Genomic DNA, 14,159 nt, shown 5'->3' with positions numbered 1-14,159 from the left:
AAAGTATGAAATAGTATTATTGTGTACCTTGAGCGTCTCGGCGAAGAAGAAGCTTTGCTGCACGTCGTCCTTCGTTGAGTTAGGATTGTATACGTCTCTGAGCCCCGAGAATCCTCCCGGTACCCGACAATACTTTTCGAGAGCTTGGACAGCCTGCCAGCCCCATTCCCGGTACTTCGGGTCCTTGGTGAGTCGCCACATCACAAAGTACGACTCAAACGTCTGAAAACGAGAGCGTAAATGTCAAAAAATCACGATTTTTACTCCGATAAATGACGTCATTTTTCCATCAACCAAACTAACGTTTTCGACAAATATCCGGACGTTTGACAAATTTTTTTATTCTGAACAAACAATTATGGTTTCAGCTGCGATCAAATTATTGAGCCGTCCCAAAAATTCGAGAAAATCGAGGGCTTCAGTTTTACCTTTTTGTTATTCGAATAAGTTTTTTTAACAAATTGCTTTGTCCAAGTTTCCTTTTCGATGGCAAATGTAAAATATTTTTTATTTTTCTTAGTTGTCCAAAATTGTAATTTGATTTGAGAAAAAGCGTCGAAATTTATGCTCCTGAATAGAGATTGTGCAGAATTAAAAAACTTTCTAAAAATTGCGAAAGGACGAGCACGGATGGGAGCAGGACGAAAGTAAAAGGGAGAAAGGCCGAAGCTGCGAATCGCTGCTTTTGTCAGAAGTTTCCTCCCAGAAGCTCGCAACTTTTTCCATAATGATTATAAACTGAGAAAATATGGTCATTCACAGTGAAGAAGTTTGTACGAATTTCAATAAATTCTCAAAATGAGTGCTCGATTAATGGAAATACCGAAATAACCAAGATTAGCATCGATCCAAACCGAAATTCGAAGCTTCAGTAAGACTTTTCATATTTCTATCAAAACCACAATGAAAAATGTTCATTTTTACAGAGACAGTCGGAATTTCCCCGCAAAAAATACTTCGAAAAGTCAAAAAATCTTTATAAACGTCCCCGGCCAGCTGCTCCCGAATTTAATTTTATTCGAACGTTCATTTGGCTCCGAAATGGAATTCAGTGGTTACGGGGGGCTCTGATTTAATTTTGTATGACTCTCAGCGAAGCGACTCTTTTTGGAGTACGAATCTTTTCAACGCGTTCATTCGTTTGTTCGGAATACAAATCCAAATGCATCGTAAAATTGTTACGGCGAATTTGGAGACATCGAGACGATGCATTGGCTTGAAAATTCTCTGAATTTAACGGAATTATTCGGGAATCGAGTATATACGTTCGTGTTTCATGGTCCGAAATAATACTCCGTTACGGATCGCGTAAATTATTAAAATGTCTGTGGATTTCAGTACAGGTTGACGACGTGTAACGTGAGCAGTTCAACGGGATGAAATGTGAATTGAAAATTGCTCGGGTAACGTTGCTGCGAGCGGTTGAAGTTGATGAGTTTCCTATAATCCTGATAATAGCAGAATCTATTTTAAATGGTGCTTTGGTGAAAAATTAAATTGGCATGTAATTTCACTTGCCTCCTTTATCGTACTAAATCCACAATAGAATTGTTTTCATTTCATTGGTACGTTGATGTAAACGGTTGGACGAAGAAAATAAAGCGGTAAAAATCAACGTTGCAGCATTAAGACGGGCCTCGCGACGCTTGGAAATTTGAATCGAGCAATTTATTATTCATCGTAACAAGGCGAATATTTCGAGGAATATTTAACATTTATTGAGACATTTTCGTACTCTATTTACAGCGATTTCGCTAGTTAATAAGTTTGCAGATATTCGTCGTGGAAAATTCCTGGGACTCGGTGAAAAATCTTATTTTGGAATTCGAAAGGAATCTCTTCGCAATGTGAAGTCATAATTGTGGAAAGTTTTCTTAAAAATCGAAACTAAAAACTGAGAAAAGGGGTTTGCTGACGAAAGAACATTTTTTATTGTACCAACGAATGGTAGCGATCAAATGAAATAAGTTGATTCTCATTTGAGTGCATGGAGCAGAACACTATGTACTCGATGCGAGGCAACAAAAAAGTGAAGAAGAAAGTTTGATTTGCAGGGAGAGCGGACGAGAGGTAAATGCATGGAAAATAAAATTTACCTCGGGTCGTAGAATGTAGTACTTTTCGCCAATTTTCAAACTCTTCGCTTCGTGGCCTTCCATGAAGTGGAAAACCTCAGGGCCGAGTTTCGTCGGAGTGCGGTCGTACGACTCGTGGCAGGTGTTCGTTAGCCCTTCAGCAATGTCCATGTAATTTTTCGCCAAGTCGTTCTCCATGGTTTTGGCGCCAAGTGCGAACATCCCACCTGAGAAATGCGCGTGGTCGTAAGGCGAGATTAGGCCCATTCTCGTTAGTAATCTACAGGAATGGGGAGGAAGAGAGAGAGAGAGAGAGAGAGAGAGCTTTTCCGCTCCTCTTCCCCGCATTCGTATCCGTGGTAAAACGGTTGCCGGACTATGGAGTTGGCTATGCGTGTTCACGCGAATAACCGACGAAAACGAGCTTTACGGCGGTTGCCACGGACTCGTAAAATCCTCCGAAATTCACGGCCACCGCAGCACCGAAAAAGCTCAACAATCTTATAAAATATTACCATCTTCCACGTGCGGTTCGATTTTTACATTTTTTCGTTGACTTTTTCGATATTTCGTTCAGTTCATTTTCAACGGTAATTTTAAAACATTCAATTGCTGCTGCGATATTGAAAAACAAATTGATGACACATGCTCATGAAAAAGTTACTCAAAATTCACGAAATCGTTGGAGTTTTAGAAACTTTCTTAAAGTTGACTTTCTTAACTTTCCAAGCGTAAACGTCGGAATTTCAGGTGTTTTTTGTTTATTTTGTTATTAACACGAGGAAACAGGCGATCAGAGTTCGTTCTAAATTCAAAGTAACTTACCGGCGAAACAGGCGAGATGACCCATTTTGTTTTCTGGTCGGTCGTTCTTCAGGTCGGACACGTATAACAACCCGCTGGGAGACTTCATTATCATGTACTTCTCGACAGCGACCATAGCCTTGTCCCACATTTTTCTCGCTTCGACGTCTTCCATGCCTGATTGGATCCAGGCCTTTAGCAAATATTCGTAGAAACTGTCACCGAGACCACCGAGTGACATGTCGTCTGGACATTTCAAACAAAAAGAACAATTTTCAGCACACGATTCATTGAATTGAATTTACTGAATTCTTATATATTCGAACTGTTTTGATATCGATTCAGCGTGGAATGATTTCCAACGAAATTGAATGGCAAACTGATTTCTGAGTATGATCGAGTCAAGAACTTATGAATAGTTTTTTTTTTCGATAAATATTCTTCGATCGTTATAATTTACCTGGATGTTTGCGTTTCGTTTGAGAAATCGCTAGAAAGATACGAAAAAAGGAAGATTTGAAGGAAAGAATTTGAGAAAGAACGAAAGATTCAAAGCCACCAATAAAAATGTAAAAAATCAAAGTATTTTCGTCTGAAATACTCGAGTTTACAAAAAAGAGAATTACTTATTCTTGTAAGAACCTTTTTTTTACTGTATCAGCAGAAATCTTTGGGTAAAGCGATTTCGAAGGAATGATTATTTATTTGGAAAGCATTGGGTTCGAGCTTAACGAGCGTGTCCATGGTTCGACGATGCGTAAAGCAAGGGCCGTAGTGTTGTAACGAGCATTTGTTATTTCTCATAAAAATGAGACACCGAGAGACGAGGGCACGAAAATTTTCGTCCAAAAATAATCAAGTCAAAGTGTCACGTTCCTGACCCTCCTCAAAGACAAATTGGATTGAGTCTCTCGGGTCGGTTTCCCAAATTGTTACTGCTAATTTATTCAACTGTAGTTCCCGCGATCGTCGCGACCAGATAGAAACGGCGTGAAAGAAAGTTGGAGAGAGGCGAATGACGAACCGGGCAGACGAGCGAACGAGGGTGTTGAAAAAATAATTCTCGCTTTACTATAAAGTTTATAAAAAAAGTGAAATTCTTACACGCTTTTCAGGCAACACATTTTTACGATTTTTCATCGTAATTGGAAAAAAAATGTTCGCAGTGTGACAGATTTCGCATTCAGAATCCTCAACGTAAATTATTCGTTGATTCGAGGCTCGAAGTTCAATTGGAAAACGTTCGTTTGCAAAGTGACTTTAAATCACTTACGAAATTTCGAAACTATTGATCGAAGTGTTCAATGACGCGAAACGAAATTCCCGAGCGAATGAATCCGCGGTGGAGAATTGATGGAAGCGCCAGATTTCCGAACGCAGATGCGCATAAAATGCAAATGAACTTGTCGCCGAAAACCGATGCGTTAACGAAGCAGCCTCGAAAACGTTCTCGATGTTTCTGAGGCTTTCGAAATCCGGTAATACGTTGCTTTTGATAGGTATTAAAATATTGGGGGAAAAGTAATTCGAAGTACGGTTGAAATAAATGAGTACGTGAACGAGAATGAAAAAAGATTGAAAGGGGAGAAGAGCATCGGCGAAAAAATCGGCATGGAAGATTCAGCGAAGAAGGTGAAGCTTTGGTGAGAAGCGGGCTCTCGAAATTCATGTCCGTTAACATTGAGACTTATTTAATTTCCGTAATCGATAAGCCAGGCAAGCTTGACAAATGTTCCGGGAAAATGAGAGGATAAGAATTTGTGATCAGCGAGAAAATAAACGAACGAAAAGATCGAATTAAAAATCTATTTGGCCACTGAATTTGACGTAGATTTATTAAATGAGATTATAGTAATAAGAGAAGGGAATCTTTATATCCGAGAAGCCGAGCCAGGCAAGAAATAAAATGAAAACGATCGGAAAAGACGAAATAAAAGACTGAGGCTGGAGAGAGAAAGGACAGAGAGGAAAAGAGAAAATATCGTTTGCCGAGACAAATCACCTCGCGGCACCGAAAATCGAGCTGTGCAACGCTCTCGGGGTTCGCCTTATAGAGGAGCATTTTCGTCCCGGTTGCACAATATTCCATAGCCCGAGGCGCCCGGATTCTCTTCGACTGAAACTTCTTCGCGCGCTTCTTCTCAAATTCATCAATTTGCGTGTTTATTCTTATTTTTATTTTCCTCAAACATTTCGCATCTCTTTTTCTTCTTCGTACGTTTTTTTCCGGGCGCATCAACGTCATTATAAATGCAATCGATGCTAATAATCGTCGGGTTTTATCTCACTGTGATAAATAAAGAGGAAACAGGTAGAGACAAATTGACCACGAAAATTGTTACTCGCTTCACGTGCGCCCATCTTTTTTTCGCAGGATCACAATCTTTGCAACTCTCACGTCCACCTTTTACGAAACCGATGAGCGTGTGGTATTATATAAAAAGGCTTATATAAAAAGGATTCAGAAAAAAGTGAATAAAAAAATGCTTTTTGCGAGGAAATTTCGAAACGTCAAATCATCGCTTCCGGTGTTTCAAGATAATTTTGAATGTAAAGAGCATTTTTGGGGCGGGGTTCAATACGTCGAATAACCGGATTGTGGAACGGTCGATATTTCGAAATTTTAAAAGTTGTCATATCAGATTGGAGAAAAATGAGTAATTCGAAATTCTTATTCCCGATCGATTATTTGGCAGATTACGTGTTTAATCGAATCTTCTTTGAATTCGTATTTACTCGAGAGAATATATATTTCGATAGTTTTCATTTCGAATGCAAACAGACCATACGAATGTCATGAGTTCATATTTTGGAATTCAAAAAGGATAGTAATTATTTTATAGACAGACGAGCAAAAATCGAAAGTGAATTTTTCGAGCCTATAAAACTTGTGCAGAATTGCGTTTCAATATTTCAACCTCACTAATATTTGGTCTTTCTTTATTATATTTTCTAAACTGTGAATATTCACAGTATTGTTGATTGCAGTAATTTCTGAATCGATAGTCGAATGTTCGGAAAATTATTTTCCATGTGAACGTGTTTCCAAATTTGCAGTTTCTACTTTATTCTCTGTCGAAATTCTCAACTCCAGTCGAATTGATCTGTCTCCATACCACTCTATTTTTTAAATGCAATATTCATTAGAAATGTCGCGCCAATGAATAAATCCAAAAAGATTGGATGAGCGAATAAAGCAAGACTTTATTGATTGATTCGAATTCTTTTGACATGAATATAAAAAAAATTCTGTATCACTGCCTCAAATAAGCGTTTAGGACAAGCTCTAACATCGTTTGCACAACTCTTATTTTCTACTGAAAAATAAATTAATTTAGATTCACCGAGATTATTTGTTCGAAAGATTAAATATACTCACGTTGTCCCCATTGTCCGGTCTGTGGGTTTATGTAATTTGGGTACAGTCCCTTCGGCTTCTCCACCGTATTGAGGACCTTTCTAACGTTCTCGACTTTGTTTCTGAACACCGGATTACCCGTGATGTCACTCAGATAAGTGAACTCGAGATGGAGGGTGCCAATTTCCGAGAGTATGCTGCAGCCACTGTTTGCCCAACCATAATTTTTCGTCTCCTGTTGAAGAAGCAACGAAAACGATCTGCAATTTCTAGCGTTTCATTTTCATACTTTGAGCAATATTAGCGTCCGTTTAACTGTGTTTTTCAAATAACTTTCAAGCACCATTCGATTTTCTTTCTTTTTTTCAACTACCAAAATCACAAAAAGAGAAAACAATGCGACCAAAAACGAGCTCGTAATCTCGGTGGTTCCGCCGTTCATCCGGGACTAGAATCTCCCTTATATGAGAAACGATGTTAAAATGCAAGGGTGGAAGCCTCAGAGGAGCGAATCCACGGTATGAGCATGATCGTTTTATAATTTAATCCGAGGCAATTAAGTTGTCGTCGCTAATTCCAGCTGGGGAGAGATAAATGAAGGAACCTCTACGACGCGCTTCTCCGTTATACAAAGCGCGGTGATAAATTTGAAGTTTATTTCGTTCACCTAAAGCCTCATTCTCAGCTATTTCCCCGGCGTATTTTCTCATTTTTACGGTACCCGAAAATCTTCGAGCAACTGAAAACTCTAAATAGTATTCAAACCGTCGAAACCTCTGCTGCATCAAGAATTGGCCTGAAAATTCGAATAAATCTAAATATTCTAAAAATTCTCGAATAAATCTATAAATCTCCAAATAACTGAAATTACATTAAGGAGATTACAACGGTTATTGGTTCGTAGCAAATAAGCAACGATACTTCAGTCTCTTATTCGTCAGAAATTAAATTCGAGTCAGCCTTTGGGTGATCGAAATGAGCCTCCTCCTGGCCTGCATGCTAGCCAAATGAGTGTTAAATTATAAAAACGCTTTTAGACCAAGTTTAGCGTACCGATTAAACTTATTGTTAGTAGATATGCATTAAAGCATATTTTATTAATGTGAAAAAATATAAAAACCGATAGTTTTGAAAAACCATAAACTGATAAATGCAAAATTCCATGATGGTACATCTTCACAGCTATTTTTCAAAGAATTATCTGTATTTTTAAACCGATTTTATTGCACCAAGTCTCATTTTGTTCCTCAACTGATCCTCTACGAATTCACCACGTAGTTTTTTTATTCAAATTCATTTCTTCAGAAATTATGAATGAAAAAGTTTTTTCGCTTAATGAACAATTAGCTGGAACAGTGAAACGATTAAGTTTAAAAAAAACTGCATGCTTGATACGTAGAGGACCAGTTAAGGATCAAAACGAGACTTGTTGCAACAAAATCGGTGAAAAAATGCAGATAATTTTTTGAAAATTCTCTTTCATAAAAAAAATGTTTCATCGTAGAAATTTGCATTCATCAGTTGAATGGTTTTGCAAAACTATAGTTTTTAATTTTTTTACATATTCATAAGATATGCTGTAATAAAAATCCACTAACGATGCGTTTTATTGGTACGTTAGACCCTAAAGGCGTTTGAAAATTTAGCACTCATTTGACTAGCATGCAGTAAACTATTTACCTTAATAAAATTCCTTCTCTTCCCTGCGTTTCGTTATTATCGTCGAGTAAAAAATTTGACGAAATATTGTCGTGTTAAGTTTCGAACAATCGGCCGAGTGTGTTCCGCGAAGGGATTAAGGATCAAGATTTCGCATATTTCAATTCGCTGTGAAAGGTGAAGTGCCATCATCGCGTTCGTGGAAAATAGAACATTAGCCTCGTTGTCGTGGTAATAGAAAATTATGACGTTACATTTCGATAGCGCACGTGTGTCCATCTATATCGTTATACAGAGCAGAGGGCCGTTAACGTTTGGCTATTAGGGAAGACCAAGAGAAGCTCTTAACGCTGGTTCAGGGTGCTCGATAAGATCGCTAATACGAATTACAAAGTCATCAAGCGAAGAGGGAGAGAGAAAGAGAGGGCGGGGAGCGATTCGGTGGAGCTGCGTGGGTGAGTTTGTGTGTGTGTGTATGCGGAATCTCTGTTGCAATATAAAGTTGTTCTCGAGGCCGCTTTTCCTCGTTCAGGAGTTCGGAGTGACAGAGAATTTCCTCAGAATAAGAACGTCGAGCCTCTCGTTTCGCTACGGGTTCGTAATTGAAGTAACAGAAAAAAGATCCGTTCTCGTTGCAACAGGCGGACGAAATCGTGCTGAAGTTTCGAATAAAGTAGAACTTCTTTATTTCCACAACGATCTTTGTCAAAGAAAGTTCACTTTTTCTTCGTAACGTCGTCAGAGAAGTCGGACTAATAAATGTTTGAGAATGTCTGAGAATCCGACAATGTTGGAGAATCACGAGAATTTTTCAATTATTTTGTTATTTTCTTCACCACCTGCTGGGTTTTGAAAATTTTACCGCGTTTGATGCAAATGTATGAAATCAATTTACGGTGATCTTGAGGCGAAAAATTCGCGGACAGTAAAAAGTCTTTGAATCACAGTTTCAACTTTCATTGCAACGTTGATCACTTTAATCTAAGAACATTTTAATTGTATTTGGTCACAGATCAACATCAGGCGAGTGCATCCCCTTAACAGTTGAATCCAAACTTTCAATGAGCGAATTTGGAATGTTTTTTTTTTTCATTTCATTTTAGTACCCAAAGAAATGGAATTTTTGATCAATTTCGATGAACTCCAAAGTAGCAATTTTCTGGGAGACTTGAAGAGACATTTTGTAATCAGTTTGAGTCCACAAACATCGAAAATCTTATCGAATCGACTCATTATTCTGTTCCTTTTAAAAAAGTGTCTTCCGCCGCTAAGCCTAAGAATGCATTTCAGTAATTTTGATGATTTTTGGAAAGAGCCAGTGGTACGAACAGCGAGCTCGTGTGTGAATATGCTCGAGTTTATGGTAGCCACCCAAGTCGTAGGGCAAACGCAGCTAATGCGAATAGTACCACGAGTTCTTGAAATCACATGGTCGCGTTCATAGCAGCAAAACTTTGAATCCGCATGTTCGTCTATACGGAAAGTCTTAGTCCGAGACGCGGAGCACAGAGAAGATGAAAAAGCTTGTCGTTTTTTCTCATAAGCGAGTATACATCGAGAGCAATCCTTTGCGGTCTCATTAAGAGAGCAATTAAGAATTCGCGTCTTAATTGCGAATGTATATATGCGGTTGTGCGAGGGTAGTTCAATACTCGCGTATAGAAGTTCGCCTCGAGGCACAGTGCCTCTTTTCATTGTGGCATTGAGAGGTTGGACTTTACTCTTTGCAAATCGCTTTTCTCCTTCTCTCTTTTCCTCACAGCGAGGGGAACAAAAACCGGCTTTTTTCTCGCTCTGCGTCACTTTCGCGCTTCGGCAAACGTGACTTGACGGAAATCGTTTCAATTAAATCACCCCGCAGCAGCACCAACTACACCCGCAGTTTCAATTGCTCCAAAGGCTTGGCTAAAGAGATTTAGTCGAGCGTTACTCGAGAGCCCACGGTCTCGTACACACCCGAGTACAAACGATCAAGTATTAGGATACAGTGAAATATCCAGAGACCGCTAAGCGCCACAGGGAATCAACATGCCCCCCCCCCCCCCTTCCAGCCCCTTTAAAACTTGAGGTTTAGTTGTTCGGGAAGGAAGTAAGGAGACACTTCGAACAGCTTCGCACAGCGAAATTTGAGCACAGCTCGAAGCTTTCTCGCACTTTTCTTTCGTTTGTTTTTATACTTGTTATTTAGCATGGAGCGCGAGAAAGCAAAAATTCGCTAAAGATTTTAAAACTCGAATTTCAAGAAGGGAAGTCTCTTTTCCATTCGCTGGCTTTAAGCCGACGGAGCATCGTTTATATAAGGAAAAAGCTCTGGAGATTCCGCATCGATCATTTGGCAACTTATCGATCGCGTGGAAACAACACCGCGCGCGTTCTCGGATGACGAAAGAACCTTTTTCCCTCGTGTTCGGAGCACCGGAAACCATTTCGAGTGACAAAATAACTTAATTTCTCTCCCTCTTTTACACCGATTCTCCTGTGCACCTGTTTTATGTTAAGGGGTTTACTTTAATCAGAATTTTGAAAAATAGATTTTTATACATAATTAAAAGTATCATACTAAAATTTTATTGAGTCTAGTGTACGTGAGTGAGTGACGTTTATTTGGCTGTCCGAGCGCGTAAAATTACGATTTTGGAGGGCTCGTTGATATAATCTCCGAAACTATTCCACCGATCCTTACCAAAGTTTTATCACGTGTACGAATTTTGAAACTTTCAGCGGGACTATTTTTCATTTTTTTTCTCCGATCATTGATTTCGGCGATTTTAACAATAGCGCACATCCCAAACAATTTTTTCCTCTATTTCAAGAGTCTATTTTTTATGCCCAATGCTTTTTATGTCCATATTTATAATTTATATATATTGACAAGCGAAGATTTCCTACGCTTCGCTCGATCGAAAGTCAAAACCGAGTGCAGTAGTTATTGTCTCATAAGCTCACTTCAAGTTCCCAACTCGATTTTAAATCAATCGAATTAATAGAAAAAACAAAAAACAAAAAAAATTCGATGACAGAAGGTTTAAAAAAAAATGCATAATCAAGAGAATTAATGAGTTAGCATGGATTATAATAATGAATTGAGATCGAAAGCTTTTGCATACTCACGCCGGTGGCGAGGTTGATCAAGGAATAAGGAATGCCCGTATCGGTTTGAAAAGCAGGCAGTAATCGTTCGCCGAGCTGTGCGGCCTTGTCACGGAAAATAACGTCGCCGGTGAGGGCGTAACAGGCCAAGAGACTCCCCAAGAATCGGATGGTCGTTTCGAACAGTGAACTGTCGCCTTTCTGTAAAAATAAAAAATAAAATAACAAACTTCAGCGTTATTAAATACGACGTTGGAATATATTTTATGCGTATAAAATATCCGTTATGAGTATAAACTCAAGAGAATAATGTAAAAGGCTTAGCTCCGAACAATAAATATGTGCATACGAGTTTTTTTTACGACGGAGACTTGTCGTTGAAACACGCACGAGTGTCTCGTATGGCAATCGCGTGGTTTCCTCCGCACTTGCAATATCTTCCCAACGATTTATGTGAATCGTTATTTCGAAGAATCGCGAGGAACGAGGATGCGCAGCGGCTGTGCAAATCCGCGTGGACGCCCCTCTCCCATTATTTCGGCCCTCAAAATATTCGACTACGGGCGCTTAATTATTTATTTGCCAATTAAGCCATAAGGTGTTTTTTGCGTTACTTCTCCCGAAGTATCCTCCGCGAATTCGCCGCTGTGCGAGTCTCCCCTTCCCCCTCGCGCCCGACGCTCGTTCTCACGCGAGATTCTCTCGCGGTGAAAACGATCGACGAGCGCACCCTCGTGCCGTAATAATTTCCCGTTAATATCATACGCAAGTCTTTTTTTACACTTTAGACACGATCAAACGTATGTTGTCCGAATAAAATGCAGTTACGTGACACATCAGAGAAAAAAGGGAGTACAGGAAGGAGCACCAACGAAAATACGCCCTTCGTTAAATCCTCAAAAATTCTTTTGCCGCCGCGTTACAAAGACGAAATAAAATTCAAGAAAGAAAGGTCCACGAGGAAAGAATGCCGCGTCGTCATTATTAAAACGTATTATTATAGAAAAGCCTTTGGATCTTTGTACGCGTCTTCCAGCGCTCATGAGGCGTTACGTTTCTTTATTTCCGTCGTTGAAATATGGTGACAAAAAAAATTCCTTCCTCGATCTCGTTCGAAGCTTTTTCACTCAACGTCCGGAGACCCTGATTGCAAACACGTCCTGCAAATATTTTTCTAAGGAGCGGCGACTCCCATCGCTCCTCGACTCGCGTCTGCGTTTGTTTGCACAAGTGTCGCGTTACCAAAAGCATAACCGGTTAACGCGATAAATGTTTTTTCTTCTTTTCCCAATTGTTTTCAATATTTCAAAAGTTTTCTCATCGCATCCCGCCCTTTTTTATTCATTCAGCTCGGCCCACGGTATGAGGATTTTTAGTGTTTTTCGGGTAACGAGACTCTCGAGGGTAACACGCGGAATACACAGTCGTACAGGCAGAAACTAACACAACAAACGATGGTAATTAGTCGTGGAACAATTAACGACCACGCCTCCGTTAGTGCTTTTATTCCACAAGTTTAACGACGAACAAACGAGGTGATATACATCAACCTCATTACCGTATATATTTATATTACTTTTTTATCGAGTCAAATATATTTGAGAGGCCGAGCGAAAGAGGCGGCAAAAAATAATTTATTATGAACAAGTGTTTACATCCGGTTTTTAATTCGACAAATACCAGGAAACCTCTCCGCTCGCGCGCTCGTTTCATTTGAATAATGGAAATCCTCACAGGTTTGCTTTCATTCGCGCGTGTGTTCATTTTGCTAATTACTATTTCAACGTTTATTGACTTGTGAGCAAGTTGTGCGCAATTTCGCGTGCTCATTATTTATGCTGCTTTTTGTGGCCGGCTATTCCGACTGTCATATCCACGCACATAACTGCGTCCACCTTGCTCGGGTATATTTTGTCGGGGGGCATTGAAATTGCCGGTTGTTCCAACTTTGATTCCGAGGATCCGCCATTTCCATTAATTCATTCCGAAAAACGAAATATTCGAATTTTTATCCGGCCAAGGCCAATGACAGATTTTCATGCTTCTGCAGAGGTGCATTTACTCCAATGATCTGGACGGGATCTCTTAATGGAGACGAGCCACAGTTCATCGAGCAATCCCGAGGAAATTTCCCGTCACGTAATTCCTCGTGTTCAAAGTGGTCGAACATTTTTTAAGCACAATTTCGAGCCCGTTATTAATGAATTCTGAATCCGGACTGGAGTTTCAATACTTTGATGATTGAAGTACCATCTCGCGACATCAAGGCTCGTGCCCACGTTGCGTCGTTGAACGAAAAATGTAGTACGTTTCTTGTGTGAGTTAAAAAGCTGCTTTGGCCTGGACCGCGAGATAGTCTTGGGTGCTTTGTACACGCGGGCGTGTGTGCGCACGTGTATAAGAATAAAGTCCAGTACATTCAGAGCGCGCGGTATTACGTACATTTTCGCGTACCGAGAGAGCCCGCAGACTACAACTTTTCTTATTATATTTTTTTAAGTTCGTCTTCGTAATACTCACTTCGTGCTCGCGCGTTCTCTCTTTCCCAGCCGCCCACAGCCCCCTTACCCGTTTTCCGTGAGCGTGGAGCAAAGAGTGAAATGTGCAAATGTGCTACATCCCCTTGCATGCACGGAAATATAGTTGAAGGAGAGGCGAGATAGAGAGCAAGGAAACGAGAAAAGCAGAAGCTCGCTCGCACAGCCCACTTTCGCACTATACGAAATGAGAGAGGCTTCTAAAAGAAAGAGAGTAAACGCGGAGAGCGCATTAAAAGCTGCAGCCACTAATTAAAATAACCTCAACCCCCTCGCGCCCCCTCGCGCCTCTGCCGCACACTTTTTCGTCTCGTGTTTGCACAGAGACACAAATATATTGCAGTATGTTATGACAAGCATAGCAAACCGAATATTGCGCTCGCGTACGAGGTCAATATCCGGTTGAATATCCGAGCTTGCATGTTCGGGTTATTATCGCTTTTTTTGTATGACGACTTTATTCGAGTTTTTACTACGGAAAGACAAAAGAATTAAGACACGAGAACCGTTGACAGGTAAATTCAAACGTGTCGGAGTCGTTACTCCACTTTGACGCTTTTTTCGTCGATTTATTGGAAGCTTCTCGTGGCACGTTGTTTCGTAACCTTTCCTGAGAAATTTCACTCTCCAGAGCTC

At 40.0% G+C, this 14,159-nt stretch overlaps 1 protein-coding gene and 1 long non-coding RNA gene across 6 annotated transcripts in view; one reads left to right on the top strand and one right to left on the bottom strand.

Annotated features, from left to right (window-relative positions):
* Positions 1-14,159, bottom strand: part of LOC122409854 (mannosyl-oligosaccharide 1,2-alpha-mannosidase IA-like) — a 336,122-nt gene that overhangs the window by 5,775 nt on the left and 316,188 nt on the right. For 2 of the 3 annotated variants that reach the window (XM_043417726.1, XM_043417728.1), the window contains 5 exons: positions 11,008-11,187; positions 6,259-6,472; positions 2,901-3,125; positions 2,097-2,302; positions 28-222 (listed from right to left, as the gene is read on the bottom strand). In XM_043417726.1, the coding sequence (XP_043273661.1) occupies positions 28-222; positions 2,097-2,302; positions 2,901-3,125; positions 6,259-6,472; positions 11,008-11,187 (1,020 nt within the window). Of the gene's footprint in view, positions 1-27; positions 223-1,528; positions 1,646-2,096; positions 2,303-2,900; positions 3,126-6,258; positions 6,473-11,007; positions 11,188-14,159 lie in introns of those variants that run through there. The other variant, XM_043417727.1, reaches the window with a different exon arrangement.
* Positions 1-14,159, top strand: part of LOC122409861 (uncharacterized) — a 129,037-nt gene that overhangs the window by 8,245 nt on the left and 106,633 nt on the right. The gene's annotated exons all lie outside the window — the stretch shown is intronic.

This window comes from Venturia canescens, chromosome 4 (genome assembly GCF_019457755.1).
Source record: "Venturia canescens isolate UGA chromosome 4, ASM1945775v1, whole genome shotgun sequence".
Taxonomy (NCBI): Eukaryota; Metazoa; Arthropoda; class Insecta; order Hymenoptera; family Ichneumonidae; genus Venturia; species Venturia canescens.
This window is presented reverse-complemented; position numbering and strand designations above follow the sequence as displayed.